This window comes from Podarcis filfolensis (assembly GCF_964270895.1).
Source record: "Podarcis filfolensis genome assembly, chromosome: Z".
Taxonomy (NCBI): domain Eukaryota; kingdom Metazoa; phylum Chordata; class Lepidosauria; order Squamata; family Lacertidae; genus Podarcis; species Podarcis filfolensis.
The window spans coordinates 32,107,838-32,123,534 of record NC_139617.1 but is presented as its reverse complement, the minus strand read 5'-3'; the positions used below and the strand labels follow the sequence as shown (position 1 = coordinate 32,123,534).

The 15,697-nt window shown below is 47.7% G+C and overlaps 1 protein-coding gene across 3 annotated transcripts in view; it reads left to right on the top strand.

The window, feature by feature from the left end:
- NOTCH1 (notch receptor 1) overlaps nt 1–13,397 on the top strand; it is a 98,243-nt gene extending 84,846 nt beyond the window's left edge. For 2 of the 3 annotated variants that reach the window (XM_083596209.1, XM_083596210.1), the window contains 10 exons: nt 465–1,033; nt 1,755–2,180; nt 2,478–2,626; nt 4,706–4,922; nt 5,903–5,993; nt 6,563–6,728; nt 7,296–7,591; nt 7,963–8,110; nt 8,194–8,291; nt 9,028–13,397. In XM_083596209.1, coding sequence (XP_083452335.1) covers nt 465–1,033; nt 1,755–2,180; nt 2,478–2,626; nt 4,706–4,922; nt 5,903–5,993; nt 6,563–6,728; nt 7,296–7,591; nt 7,963–8,110; nt 8,194–8,291; nt 9,028–10,428 — 3,561 coding nt within the window. In that variant the 3' untranslated portion in view covers nt 10,429–13,397. The remainder of the gene's footprint in view (nt 1–464; nt 1,034–1,754; nt 2,181–2,477; nt 2,627–4,705; nt 4,923–5,902; nt 5,994–6,562; nt 6,729–7,295; nt 7,592–7,962; nt 8,111–8,193; nt 8,292–9,027) is intronic. The other variant, XR_014543824.1, reaches the window with a different exon arrangement.
- Nucleotides 13,398–15,697: the final 2,300 nt, after the last annotated feature.

Below are 15,697 nucleotides of genomic sequence, written 5' to 3'. Positions count from 1 at the left end.
TGTTAGACCAGAGCTTTCCAAACTGTATCGTGACACATTAGTGTGTTGGCTGCGGTGTGTAGGAGTCTCACGTGAATACTCCCTGTGCTCCTCCTGGGGCTGAAAAGGGGTTAGTTTAACCTCTGGTTTGCTAGGAAAAGTGAATTATGGTGTCGCAAAGTGATGCATGCCTAAAAAGTGTATCACAAACATGAAAAGTTGGGAAAGCTCTGTGTTAGACAACATATTGATTCCCCCCCCCCCTTTTCTCCTCCCTTTTGGGAGGAGAATATTTGTGTGTGTGCGTGTATTACTGTAAGTCAATTGGAGACCTTCAAGTAACAAGCAACAAATAAGTTTAACAGATGATAATAATAATAAAAATAATAATAATGACCCCTTGGAGGCCTTCCCACTTTACTTTTCTGTGATTTGATTACTGCCTTTGGAGTAGTCTCAGTCGTTCCACTCTTTGCCCTCTGCAGGACTGGGACGGTGCCACGTGTGAGAACGACGCCCGCGGCTGCGGACCGTTGCGGTGCCTGAACGGTGGCACCTGCATCTCCACCCAGAAGAGCTCCAGGTGCCTCTGCCCACTAGGCTTTAGCGGAGCTGCCTGCCAGTTCTCCTCTGGCAGCCCCTGCCACTCCAGCCCCTGCTACAACGGGGGCACCTGCCAGCCTGCCAAGGAGCCACCCCACTACCGCTGCAACTGCCCAGCCCGGTTCAACGGTCTGAACTGCCACATCTTGGACTACGACTTCACAGGTGGCCTTGGCCAGAACATCACTCCACCTCCCTTGGAGGAGAAGTGTGAGATCCCTGTGTGCGCCAGCCACGCCGGCAACAAGATCTGTGACGCCCAGTGCAATAACCACGCTTGCGGCTGGGACGGCGGCGACTGCTCCCTGAATTTCAACGACCCCTGGAAGAACTGCTCCCAGTCCCTCCAGTGCTGGGACTACTTCAACAACGGGCGCTGTGACACCCAGTGCAACAACACCGGCTGCCTGTACGACGGTTTCGACTGCCAGAAGATGGAGGGGCAGTGCAAGTGAGTGGAGTTTAAACTGTTTTTAACATTGGGTCACGATGCACTTTGATATCAAAGTTATGTTTTAATTGTTGTAAGTCCCCACCCTGGGACTTTAGGTGGAAGGGCAGATAATAAAATTGTAGTAGTAGTAGTAGTAATAATAACAGTAACGATTTGCTTCTGGGGCTAAAGGATGTGCCTGTTTGCTCTTTTATGATGAGAGTATGTGGAAAGAGCAGGGAGGGCCCAGAAGCAAAAGGTTGTTTCTTCTTTCTTCTACCCCTCCTTCTCCTTCTTCCTCCTCTTCTTCTCATTTTTATTTTTGAGCTACTATTCACCTTCTAAACCATCATCTCAGGGCAATTTACATATAATTTAAACAGTTCAAAAGACAATGACAATAAATATATGTAAAAACACAAGTGAAACCCAAACCAGTGGGCACTCATGTCAAATACTCATTTATACAGCGGAGAAAGCCTTTTGGGGACAAAATGGCCCTTCAACTGTTTCCAAAAAGCACAGATTGTGGAGCTTATCGTATCTCATCAGGGATGCTGCTCCAAAGGACAGGCAGCCACACTAAAGGCCCTGCTCTGAGTGACTATGGGGCTGAAGCAACCAGAATTGTGCACAGTATCCCAAATGTGGCCACACCATAGACTTGTATAATGGCATTATAGATACCGGGCAGTTTTGTTTTCAACTCCTTCTCCTCCTCTCCCCATTGCCTGTGCAGCCCTCTGTACGACCAGTACTGCAAGGACCACTTCTCTGATGGACACTGCGACCAGGGCTGCAACAACGCGGAGTGTGAGTGGGACGGTCTCGACTGTGCCAACAACGTTCCCGAAAAGCTGGCGGACGGCACTTTGGTGGTGGTGGTGCTGACCTCTCCAGAGAACCTAAAGAACAACTCCTTGAACTTCCTGCGGGAGCTCAGCCGCATTCTTCACACCAATGTGGTCTTCAAGAAGGATGAGCAGGGCGAGTACATGATATTCCCCTACTATGGCAAGCCAGAGGAGCTCAAAAAGCACCACATCAAGCGGTCGTTGGCGAGCTGGCCAGATGTGAGTGATGCTGTCTTCAAGATAAGATCTAAGCTGTATAAGACCATCATTGACAGACACAGGAGGGAGATGGACCATGTGGACATCTGCGGGTGAGTGGCTCAGCTGGGGCTCTCTGGGAGCAGGGAGAAGGAGGTTGTTGCCTGCAATGACTGGCAGTGACTCTCCAGAATTTCTGGCATGGAGTCTCTCCTGGCCCAACTTGGACATACCATTGGGGCCTTCTGCATACAAAGCAGGTGCTCTGTAGCTGAGCCATGGCTCTTCCCCTAAAAACAAAGATTCTGGTCCTGAAAAAAGGGACTGAATTTTATAGGAACCTAGGAAGCTGTCCATCCAAGATTATTGCTTCTTACTCCCACTTTCTTTTCTTCTTCCAATACCTGCAGATCAATCGTTCACCTGGAGATTGACAATCGCCAGTGTGTCCAGTCCTCCTCTCAGTGCTTCCAAAGTACCACAGATGTGGCAGCCTTCCTTGGTGCTTTGGCCTCGCGGGGCAGCCTGGACTTCCCATACAAAATCGAAGCTGTTAAAAGTAAGTCTGCCACATGTGCAGGAAACACCTGCTGATGCGTTAGCAGCCCTGCTGGCGTCTGCCCCAGTCAGCTTTTGCCCCTAGCAGTTTTTCACTTTCTTTTACAAAAGCTACATACCACTTGATTGTAATGAAAGCTTTGAGCCGGGGCTGCCCAGAGTGTGGTTCACGGATGATCTTCAATCAGGTGGTCCACCCATGGATGCCTGTGGATCTGAGGTTGGAGATGGGAGATGGCACACTCTTTGCATTAAATGTTTTTAATTGTGTCTTTCTTATTCGTTTATTTATTTGGAGCATTTGTACCAAGCTCTTCAGTCAAAAAGGCTCCCAGAGCAGCTTTCAAACAAGTCAAAACAAGGCAGTCCCTACCTACAGGCTTAAAATAAAAATTTAAAAAGGCATGATACACAAAGGAAAAGGCACAAGGAGGGAAGAGGAAAACCAAAACACAGACACCAGTTTCTAAACAGTTGGTCCTCTAACAACCAGCTTGCACAATCCAGGGGCAGGAGGGGCCTGATGGGGCTGGTCTGTCACAGCAGAGCCAAGGGAGTGTTTTTATCACTCCCTTTTATTTATTCTGTTGTATTTTATTGCATTGCAATTAGAATTCCATGGAGGCAGTAAAATAATAATAATAAATTATTTGTACCTCACCCATCTGACTGGGTTGCCCCAGCCACGTTGGGTGGCTTCCAGCTTATATAAAAACATAGTAAAACATTACACCTTAAAAAGCTTCCCTATACAGAACTGCCTTCAGATGTTTCCTAAGTGTTATATAATTGCTCATCTCTTTAACAGCTGACGGGAGGGCGTTCCACAGGGTGGGTGCCACTACCAAGAAGGCCTTCTGCCTGGCAGGCAGGAATTTAAGAATGCAGCTAAAAACCACACAGCATCTAGCATGGTGCATTTCCGTTTCTACAACAAGCTGAGAAATAATTCAGTGGTCCACTGAGACCCTCAGCAATTTTCAGGTGGTCTGTTTTTGGGTGTGGGGAGAATTTTGGAGCCATTGCTCTAAGCATTTTTCAAAAAGATAAAAGCCTGACAACATTAAAGGACTAAGAAATACAGATAAATGACAGTTTAAAGCACATATTTAAAGGCATATAAAAATTATTAAAATCAACAGTAGGCTAAAAACCAGATTAAAACACTTGTCATCATTCAATATGTCTGGATGGACTTTCCTCAACAAACATATTTTAAGTGGGAGCCAAAAAGAATATGCTTTTTAGCCTATTGCTGGTTTCAGTTATTTTTGGAATGATTTAAATGGTGGGTTTTTTGCTGGTAATTTCGTTGTTTTGGGGGGTTGGGTGTTTTCCCCCTCAACAATCAAATGGTATATAATTTTTATGGAATAAATTCAAAAGAGTTACAGTATATGATGTTTGTCTTAAACAATATCGTAAAAAGAACTTGATTCCTCTTTAATAAGGAAGTGGCATCTCTTTAACTATTTTTTAGTTCTTATTTCAAGTTCTGTCTTGATGGTTCCGCCCCTCTCTTATCCATAGCTGATTCCAAAATCATTACTGCTGGGGGAGGATGAAGGAGTTGGGGGGGGGGCGGAGAGAGAGAGAGAGAGAGAGAGAGAGAGAGAGAGAGAGAGAGAGAGAGCGCAAAGTTAACCCCACAACCCAAACCTTGTAATCGATCAGTGACACGCAGAGTGTTGAAGTTTGCATCTTCCAAATCCCCCTTCAATCCTTTTGACTTAACAGCTCAATGTGAATGCAATGATTTGAAGTTTGCTTAATCCTTTATCCGTGAAAGGAGGAAGGGGGGGGAACCCTCTCCCCCTCCAGCGCTGCAGATACAGAAACAGTTTGCAATTCTGATGAACAGCGTAGAAAAATGACCTTCTTTTTTCCAGGGGGCTTTGGAGGAGTTTGGGGGCAGTGAGTGGGGAGGGGTGGGGGTTCGGTTGCAGGCGGAAGAATCAAGACACAGCCAGGCTGGCAGCTTATTAACTTAATTTCACTGCATTTTGCCTTCTGCCTCCATTCAGAGATGCGTCTTAACTCGAGGTCCTCTCGTCACACTCTGCCTCCCATTCTCTCCTAGGTGAAAGTACTGACCCCGAAAAGAGCACCCAGTGGTACCCTATGTACATGGTGGTGCCTGGTGTCTTCCTCCTCCTCTTCATTGGTTTCGGGGTTCTGGCATCGCGCAAGCGGCGGAGGGAACATGGGCAGCTCTGGTTCCCCGAGGGCTTCAAAGTGACCGAGTCCAGCAAGAAGAAGCGCAGAGAGCCCCTGGGGGAGGATTCTGTGGGGCTGAAGTGAGTAATCCCCCTCTTCACCTCTTCCCGGGTCTCCTTTGTTGCCATTTGGTTGGGTGGGGAGGGAGGGAAAGGCCCGTTCCTGCCTCCTTCCTGGGTTGTTGCTGTTGTTGGGGGCCATAGTTCTTTTTATTCACCAACCTGGTACCTTCCAGATGTTTCGGACTACAACCCCCATCAGTCCCAGCCACAATGGTCTGATGGAAGTTGTAGTGCAAAAATCCAGAGGGCACAAAGTTTTGCCAAAGGCTTGATGTTAGCTTTTCACTCTGCGCATTAAAAAAAAGTTGGTTTAAATTTTTACTGTGCCACAGCTCTCTGGATGACAAGCTGGAGAGGAAGGGAAATCTGGTGTCAAAACATTTTTGGGAGGGATATTCTGAGCCCAATTTAAGGGTCGTTTTTCCAGGCCATTGAAATGAACATGTGGAGTGTCCAGGGAAGGGTGGTGGAAGCCAGAAGGCCGGACAGTTCAGAGCAAGGGGCTTAGCCCTTCACTGAGTAGACCCACTGAAATTAATGAGCTTGGCTAACTTAGATCCATTACTGTAGTCCTCCTTTGGCTTGGAGGAAAGAAGGATCCTTTTGGGTTTGGGCACAACCTGCCCATTGCTTTTGTCTTCTTTCTCCAAGTGTAGCACCAAGGTTTTACAGCATATATAAAAAGCAGATTGGTGCATCATCCACACAAGGCAGAAATAGCACACTGAGGCTGGTGGCAGGACTTTGGAGAGGCTTGATCCTTAATTTCACTTCTCTTCCCGCTTCTAAGCAAGTTCCCATGTACAGTGCCCAGCTCTGATAAATGATGTCTGAAATGTCACCTAGGGTGTGGCACAGCTTGGACAAGTCTAAGTATGGCAGGGGAAACTTTTTAAATCATCATCATCCTTAATTACTCCATTTAGCCCTTGGTGAAAAAATGCAGAGTTTGGTTTTTCTAGAGGTGGATCTAATTTCCTATTTTTTTCTCCATGAAGACCCTTGAAAAATGCTTCCAATGGGACCCTGATGGACGACAACCAGAATGAGTGGGGTGATGAGGAGACACTAGACACCAAGAAGTTCAGGGTAAGCCAGCAAGCTGCTGTTTCCATGCCATTTCAGCCTTAAAGGCACTCACTAATTCATAGGTCTCTTCCATCCTGTTTGGATGCATTTGGTATGCACTGCAAGTCCTTCCCTCATCCCTGGCCCAATGGAACTTTTTGACACCCCCCAGGTCCCCCCCAGGCTTACCTTGCCATCCCACAACAGCCAAGGCCCCTATGGGCATCTGTAGATCTCCCTGCCTGATTTCACTAAGAAGCCCCTATCTTTGGTCCTGTCTTAAAAAAGCAAGTTTCTTGTCCTCAGCAGAAGATCAGCACATTGCTCCTTCCTTCCTTGCCTTCTCCCCCTTTGCCTCTCCAGTTTCAGGAAATACTGGAAAACCCGCTTATGCAAAATTAAACAACTCTCATTCTGATAATAGAATTTAGCTTTCCATATTGTGTAGTGGCAGGGGTCATTTTATATTTGTTGAAGTTGGGGGCAGAGGGGATAACTCTTGTTTTCAACCCAGCAGCACAGTGTGCGAGAAAGAGTACAGTTTTATGTCCGAAAGGATCCTTTAAAACCTCAGCCACCTCTCTTCCCAGGTGGAAGAACAGGCCATGTTGCCGGACATGAATGACCAGGCTGACCACAGGCAGTGGACACAGCAGCACCTGGATGCAGCCGACCTGCGCATCTCCTCCATGGCACCCACCCCACCCCAAGGGGAAATTGATGCTGACTGTATGGATGTCAACGTGCGAGGACCTGGTAAGGAGGGTGTGTGGGTGTCAAAGCCTCTCTCTTCCTCCCTTGCCGTGATTTTTTCAGGGGAAAGGAGGACAATGCCAGGAGGGAGGGCATTAGAGCTGGCCCAGGGGAAGAACCAAACAGCATACAGGCCAGGTGGGATTTTGGGAGGGGAACAGGACTTTGGAGTAGCCCAGCTCTTTAAAAGAGGATCAGACAAATTTGATAGCCTTCTCTTTCTCCATTGACAGCTACTAGCTATGATAGCTATACTCTTGTTTCCATGGTTGGAAGCAGTAATGATTCCAAATATCAGTAGCTGGAAATGGCAGGAGGAGAGAGTTGCTCTTGTGGTTCACGTTCTGCTTTCAGGTTTCCCAGAAGAGGCATGTAGTTCGTCATTGTAAGGACAGGATGCTGGACTGAATGGCCCTCTTTGGTCTGGTCCAGAAACAAGACACTTGTTCTTAGATCCCAATCACCAATCTTCAGGCTTAGTTCAGGCCCTGGTGCTTTGATATCATGGGAGTGCATCCAGGCACTGTCATTGCGCTTCTGACAGATTTCCCTCCACTTGTGCCTTGGCAGATGGATTCACGCCACTGATGATCGCCTCCTGCAGCGGAGGTGGGCTGGAGATGGGCAACAGTGAAGAGGAGGAGGACGCCCCAGCCGTGATTTCAGACTTCATCTACCAGGGGGCCAGCTTGCACAACCAAACAGATCGCACTGGGGAGACAGCCCTCCACCTGGCTGCCCGCTACTCACGCTCAGACGCAGCCAAGAGACTGCTGGAAGCCAGTGCCGATGCCAACATCCAAGACCACATGGGAAAGACGCCACTCCACGCTGCTGTCTCGGCCGACGCTCAGGGGGTCTTCCAGGTAAGGCGAGTCCAGTGCTTCCAGAGCTTGGGAGCAGTGCAGGAGGGCTGAGTAGCTCCCTCCCTGTTGGAGAGGGTTGAACTTGATGAGCCTTGAGGTCCCTTTCCACCCTAAAATTCTATGATTCCTATCATTCTGGGACTCTAGTGCAAAAGCCCCCAGAGATTGCTGTGCTCATTGCTGGGCAATCATTCTGCCTTCCCAGTGAGGTTTTTCTTTTTTCATCCAACCCCCCTGCAATGCAAAGCAGGGACTTTTGAGTTTCTAGTTAGCTTCATGTGGCTTTCAGCTGGGTGGCTGTAGAACGGACATTCACTCTCTTGCCCTGCCAGGATGTCAAATAACCAAGATGTCTCTCTTTCCTGGGACAGATTCTGATCAGGAACAGGGCCACCGACCTGGATGCCCGCATGCACGATGGGACCACCCCTCTCATCCTGGCTGCCCGTTTGGCTGTGGAGGGCATGCTGGAAGACCTCATCAGCTGCCACGCAGATGTCAATGCGGTTGATGACCTAGGTACCTGGCATTCCCAAAGGATTCTGGGGAAGGGTGAGGGGCTCATGGTCATGGCCTTAACATTTGTGCCTTTGTGTCTATAGGGAAATCAGCGCTGCACTGGGCTGCTGCCGTGAATAATATTGATGCCGCTGTTGTGCTGTTGAAGAACGGGGCAAATAAAGACATGCAGAATAACAAGGTGAGAAGGGAGGGGGCTTCTTCCTGGAGCAGGGCTGGGCCAGTGCGAGGCAGAGCCACTGGCCATCCAGCCAAGGACAGGACCAGCAAGCCCAGGATCTTCAATGACAGGGTCAGAAGCTTTGCTGGAATAAGCTGCGAAATAAGAGAGAGGTGCCCAGGCATCTTGTGGGCTTCCCTGCGCAGAAGGAGAAGTTTATCGTTTATCTGCAATTTAGGATGGGAAACAGGGAGTTAGCTTTTAAGTGAACTTGAATTGCATCCGTTTGACGATGCAGGATAGGCAAAAGAAAGTCCTTCATGCAGCATATAGTTAAACTATAAAACTCCCTCCCACAAGAGGCAGGGATGGCCACCAACCTAGATGACTTTAGAAGAGGACAAGACTAAGTTCATGGAAGAGAAGATTATCAGTGACCACTGGCCATGATGGCTATCCTCTGCAACACTTCTGAATACAAGTTGCTCGAAATTGCAAAAGGGGAGAGGGCTCTTTTGCTTCCAGTTGGGGCGTGGCCATTGTGAGGACAGGATGCTGGACCAAGTAGGCCATTGGCCTGATCCAGCTGCAGAGCTCTTCTTATGTTCTTAATCTGCAGCTAGACCTTTCATTGTGTAAAGCAAATTGATAAATGTAAGGAGTGCCTAATAATACTTCAGCTGCATAACCCTGTTCATTTTGGAGAAGAGCCTCTAATAAGTCTGCTTTCTTCTTCCCTTTCCTTCCATGCCTTTAGGAGGAGACCCCTCTGTTCCTGGCGGCCAGAGAAGGGAGCTACGAGACGGCCAAGGTCCTCCTAGACAACTTCGCCAACCGGGACATCACAGACCACATGGACCGCCTGCCACGGGACATCGCCCAGGAGCGCATGCACCATGATATCGTCCGCCTCCTGGACGAGTACAACCTGGTGCGCAGCCCCCCTTTGCACAGCGGGCCCCTGGGGGCACCTACCCTCTCCCCGCCCCTCTGCTCGCCTAGCAGTTACATCGGCAGCCTGAAGCCAGCTATGCAGGGCAAAAAGGCGCGGAAGCCCAGCGCCAAGGGACTGATCTGCAATGGGAAGGAGTCCTCCAAGGACCTCAAGGCCCGCCGGAAGAAGTCGCAGGAGGGCAAAGGCTGCCTGCTGGACAGCTCCAGTGTCCTCTCCCCAGTCGACTCCCTAGAGTCCCCCCGTGGGTACTTGTCTGATGTGGCATCTCCTCCCTTGATGACCTCCCCCTTCCAACTGTCGCCCTCCATGCCCCTCAACCACCTGCCAGGAATGCCCGATGCCCACCTGAGCATGAACCACCTCAATCTGGTGGGCAAGCAAGACCTGGGCCTGGGTGCCAGTCGGATGCAACAGCCCTTCGACTCAGTGCCCCCGCGGCTCTCCCACCTGCCCACCTCCAACGCCACTGTCATGAATTTCACCGTGAGCGGAGCGCCTGGCCTGAGCGGGCAATGCAGCTGGCTGAGTCAGATGCAGAGCGGCATTCAGGTGCAGGGCCAATACAACCCTATGCGGAATGGCCTGCAGCAGGGGGCACTCCCGCAGGGCCAGGCCCTCCAGCACGGTCTTCTGACCTCCCTCCACAACGGGCTGCCCACCACCACCTTGTCCCAGATTATGAACTACCAGGCCATGCCCAACGGCCGCCTGCCAGCCAATGCCCAGCCCCATCTCCTGCAGGCACAGCAGCTGCAGCAGATCCAGCAGCAAAGCATGCAGCAGCAGCAGCAGACCCACAGCACTGCCCCAAATGCCGGGAGTGCAAACTTCCTGGGGAATGAGCTGGGCCAGCCTGACTTGCAGCAGCAAGTGAATGGCGGGGCTCTGGCAGTCCACACCATCCTGCCCCAGGACACCCAGGTCCTGGCCACCTCCCTGCCCTCTGCCCTCACTCAGCCCATGACCACCACCCAGTTCCTGACTCCACCCTCCCAGCACAGCTACTCCTCCCCCTTGGACAACACCCCCAGCCACCAGCTCCAGGTGCCAGACCACCCGTTCTTGACACCTTCCCCGGAGTCGCCGGACCAATGGTCGAGCTCATCTCCACACTCCAACCTGTCAGATTGGTCCGAGGGCATCTCAAGCCCGCCCACCAGCATGCAGTCGCAGATGGGGCACATCCCAGAGGCGTTCAAGTAGAGCAAGAGGGGAACCACTTGGGCAGGCGACCCCAGAGAGTTTCCTTCGGAGGGAGACGCTTCTTTGGTTGAACGAGAGTAACCTTTGGTTTGAGTTTCTGTGTTTTTATATATATATATATATATAAAAAGAAAAAGTATTTTTACATACAATGTAAGAGGGAAATTTCAACGTTTTTCTTCCTTCGTTAGTATTTATTTATGTACTACATGAAAACACTGCCTTTTTTATTTATAAGTTTTGTTGAGAGCTCAGTGGGATGCATTTGCTGTGGTCCAAATTTTAAAATCTTATTAATGGGGTTTGATTGCCTGCTTTGCTCTCTCTTGCTTACTACTTTTTTTTTTTTTAGGACATCCTCTTTAAACAAAAACAAAAACTTTTATACCACAAGGATGTTCTTGTGCGGAGAGGTTTTCTTTTGTAAAGCTGTAAGCAAAGACCCATGATTATATAGTGACATTTATTTATTGAACAAGGTATTTCTTTTCCTGTTTTTGTTTTTAATTCTGGAAAAATAGGGAGGATGGGCACATTTTTTCAACAAAAGTTTACCTATTTGAAGAGAAATTTTAATTTAAACATAAGTTGATGGTTTTTTGCGGGGGGAGGGTGGTTGTTGATGGTTTTTGTTGGGTTTTTTTTGTTTTGTTTTTTTGTTTTGTTTTGTTAAGTGCTTTAAAATATTCCCTTGTATGAGGGTGGATAGAGTCGGGGAATATTATGAGACAGCAGCCATGAATTTCTGTTTTAAAGTTTCAGTATTATATAGTTTATCTCGCTTGTCCTTTTTTGCATGATAGCAAGCTTTACTTCTTTTTTATTTATTTGAAATACTGCCTATGATCAAAAATCAGGATCACGGGTTCTAAGCTATAAATGAAATCCCAATGCTTCCTTTGGGGCTCACCCTCCAACTTCCCTTCTCCAAAAAAGTCTTGTGCTCAAAAAGGCTTTTGGTGCAGAGGAAGAAACTTTACTTAGACTCCAGGATAGCTTTGTGGTTTTTCTCTAAATTGTCCCAATCGTGCTATTTTTAAAGCACCCATCACCTTGGGGGGTGTTGCCATTTTAAGAACCACATTTCTTACTATGAGAAGACTTAACAAAATGCTGTGGATTATGACAGGCAGGAGATGTATGTGTCTGTGTGAAAACATAAGCTGTATAGGTTAGGGTTACCCAGAGGGAGGGTTGGTGTGTCTGTGCAGTGTAGAGAAACCTCAGGGTATGAGCCCCAGGCCATTAGTCACGTGGCAATAGGCTCACCTATAAATATCACAGCGCTGTAATTTTCCCAGAAGGGGTTGATCCTAGCAACCCATTCACTTCTATGGAAGAGAGTGAAAAGGTGCTGCACTCAGGGACATGTCTTGGAGAGGGTGCCGCTTCAACCTTCTTCCTGCCCCTGTTGCTTCCAGTGTAGCCCAATGCAGCAACTGCAAATCCCACCCCCTCATCTCGTGAGTGGCTCTCACCTTTCATCTGTAGAGTCCTCTGTGGAATTCACTGTGTTCCTGTCCCACTTGAATATTGGGAGCTGGAGAGTGGAACTCTGGGTGGAAATTAAACCCTGCTTGCCAGAATCTAAGGCAGCAGTTCCAAACCCCCCCCCCTCCAATCTTTCTGCCGGCCCCATATGCAGGAGGGCAGTGACGGGGGCATGGGGGGTGGGGATACCTAGACCTTGATGGGCTGGCAAAACATTTGCCTTGGATGGCCCTTTGGGAGATGCCAGTGCCAAACTGGCCAGGCCCCACTTAGGTGTTCCTGACTTTGAAATGAGTTTTACAGCCCGACTTGGGTTGGACTCTTGTTATCACAGGACACCCCCAGAAAGCGAAAAGGGGCTGAATTCATTGTTTTTAAGACAGGGGGAGAGAGAGAGAGAGAGATTGCAAAGTCTTCCGGAATGGCACGTTGGATGTTTGCTCTTATGGCAATAAGGAGAATGGGGAAGGGGGTCGACTTTGTAAAAAAAAATAAAAAATTATTATATATATAAATATATAGTATAAGCCTATGGCAAAGCTAATGTTCTGTAAATAAGTTTTTTGTTTTGTTTTGTTTCTACTTAAAGAAAAGAGAGATAAAGGGTGGATTTTGTTTAAAAAATCTAAAACGGTTTTAAGTTGAAAGTGAAAGTGGTTTAGAGGTGGTGAAATATTGCTCAAGAGAAGGAGCCCAATCCACCAAAAAGTTCACTGAGAGAGAGAGTCATTGAACTGAACAAGGCCTTTGTGTGACCACAGCGCTCTTTTGAGAACGAGTTAGTTTCAGTGGCAGGATTTGCCAAGTGAGCCACCCTTGAAGACTTCAATCTGACACACATTTCATTTGGCGCTCATGCCATTGACTTTGCAGGGGCTTCCTTATTCAGAAATACTTCCCTTATGCAGTGGTACCTCGGGTTAAGAACTTAATTCGTTCCAGAGGTCCTTAACCTGGAGCAACCACTTCCTGGTTAGTGGAGTTTGTAACTCAAAGCATCTGTAACCTGAGGTACCACTGTACTAACATATCCAAGTTGCCGGCTTTGTTGGGGTGGGGGCATTCCAATATTCTGCACGTTTATTGTGCTACGGTGGTCCTCTGTCCAGCTGGACCTCACCTTGACACACTCAAGCATCGCGCATGCACACCCTGCTTGTGGGGGAAGCCTCTTGAATACCCACCTCTTACGAAGCATGGCGAAGTGCTGATATTGGGACATCCCTAAAGCAAAGTGATTTTTAAACACCCTCTGGTGTTCATTGTTTTATGTTTTATAAACTAGAGTGTAGTTTCTTAAGTGTGGGGGTGGGTGGGATGGGATGGATGTGGGTGGTAAAAAAGCAACCTTCCATAATAAAAATGTTCAAGCAAAATGTGTAGTTTGCAAAAGGATGTATTTTTTTGTTTTTTGTTTTTGTTTTGTTAACTGATTTGCAATAAAGTATGCCCCCGGGGCATCTAGAAATTCTATAAAAGTTGAAATGTGGTTTTTTTTCCCCCCCCTTCTTAATCCTGCGTCTGTTGCTGGGAATCACAGGTGGGGGGAATTGCTGCTGTTGTGCTCAGGTTTTGGTTGTTGGCTTCTCATTGGGGCATCTGGTTGGCCACTGTTGAAGATAAAGGTGCTAAACAAGGTGACCCAACTCTCATACTCTTTAACATTCTTATAACAGTTTTTTATTTTTAATGGAGCTTCATAAGAAAATACAGTCGTACCTTGGTTGACAAACACCTTGCGACTCAAAACGTTTTGGCTCCCGAACACCGCAAACCCGGAATTGAATGTTCTGGTTTGCAAACGTTCTTTGGAACCTGGACGTCCGATGGGGCTTCCGCGGCTTCCGATTCGCTGCAGGAGCCAATCGGAAGCCGCACCTTGGTTTCCAAACATTTTGGAAGTGAAACGGACTTCTGGAACTGATTCCGTTCAACTTCCAGGGTGCCACTGTACATTGCTTCAAGCAGCAAAACACTTTTTGTCTGGAAAGGCTTAAAGTTACTTAAGGGTATATCCAAGTAAGTTGGCGGATGCATTGAAATTAAGATGGATAGGTATTCATTTCACTAGGTCTACTCTGAGTAGGATCAACATTGGATATGATCCCTTTTTTAAAAAAAACATTGTAAAAATTAACTTCCAGCAGCCAACAATTTTGAGTAGTCTTGCATCTTGCTGATTCAGCAAAATCCTGCCTAGATATTACAGGTATATTCATTTATCAGGATGTAAAAAAAAATGCAGAGCATTTGCCATGGAAACTCCTCCCCCCCCCGCCCACAATTTAATGAGAGTCCTTTGAGGAATACCCTTTTAAGCACTGACCCTGAAAGGTGAGCCCTCCTTGCTGCAAAACAGAAGCCAGGTTGCAAATTTAACACTGGCCGCTAAATCCACCTTGTCAGGTGGGGCCTGCATGTTTCAGCCACTCTGAGATCTCTGCTATTGACCTTTTCCACTATAAATAAAGGAGAGGCAGCAGCAGATCCCCACGGGGGGGGGGGGGACAGCAAATCGCTACAAAAGGAACTGTTTCTCTGACCAAACACCACAAACCTGGAAGTGAATGTTCTGGTTTGCAAACGTTCTTTGGAACCTGGACGTCCGGCAGGGCTTCCCCAGCTTCCGATTGGCTGCACCTTGGTTTCCAAACATTTTGGAAGGCAAACGGACTTCTGGAATGGATTCCGTTCAACTTCCGAGGCGCCACTGTACATTGCCTCAAGCAGCAAAACACTTTTTGTCTGGTAAGGTTTAAAGTTACTTAAGGGTGTATCCAAGTAAGTTGGTGGGTGCATTGAAATTAAGCTGGATAGGTTTATACAATAATAAGCAGGCAGAAAATATAAGATCCCTAGCTTGTCAGTAGTATATGGGAAAAGGATCTAGGGGTCTTAGTAGACCTCAAGCTCAACATGAGTCAGCTGTGTGATGCAGTGGCAAAAAAGGCTAATGCAGTTCTAGGCTGCATCAAGAGAAATATAGTGGCCCAATCAAGGAAAGTTACAGTCCTTCTCTATTTTGTCTTGATCAGACTACAACTGGAGTACTGTATCCAGTTCTGGGCACCACAATCTAAGATGAATATTGCCAACCTGGAACATGTGCATAGGAGGGCAACCAAGATGATCAAGTGTCTGGAAACCAAGCCTCACGAGAAATGGTTGAGGGAGATGGGTATGTTTAGTCCAGAAAATAGGACACTGAGAGGAGATATGATAGCATCTTCAATGTCTAAAAGGCTGTCACATGAAAGATGGAGTAAGCTTGTTTTCTCCTGTTCTGGAGGGTAGAACCCAAACCAATGGCTTCAAGTTACAAGAAAGGAGATTCTGACTTAACATCAGGAAGAACTTTCTGATGGTAAAAGCTGTTTGCGACTAGTTTCTCACCATCTGGCTCAACAAATCATGGGGTAGAATCCAACACCACGGAAGTGGACTTCTTGCATAAAAGGACTTCACCTTTCTCTCCTCATTCCTATAGCCCTCCACCCGAAGTGTTCCCCCAAAATCTGTTCTGGAGAGTCCCCACACCCTCTGGAAGTCCTGTTGTGTAAGCAAATGACATAAAAGGAGATTCCAGCTAAACATTAAGAAAAACTTTATGATTGTAAGAGCTGTTTCATAGTGAAACAGACTTTCTCAGAAGGTGGTGGACTCCTGGGAGAAGAGGAATGTTTATGCCTGGTGCCTAAAGATATGTAATGAAGGCATCAGAGAAGCCTTCCAGGAGAGCATCCCACAAACGGAGAGCCACCACAGAGCTGGCTTGCAC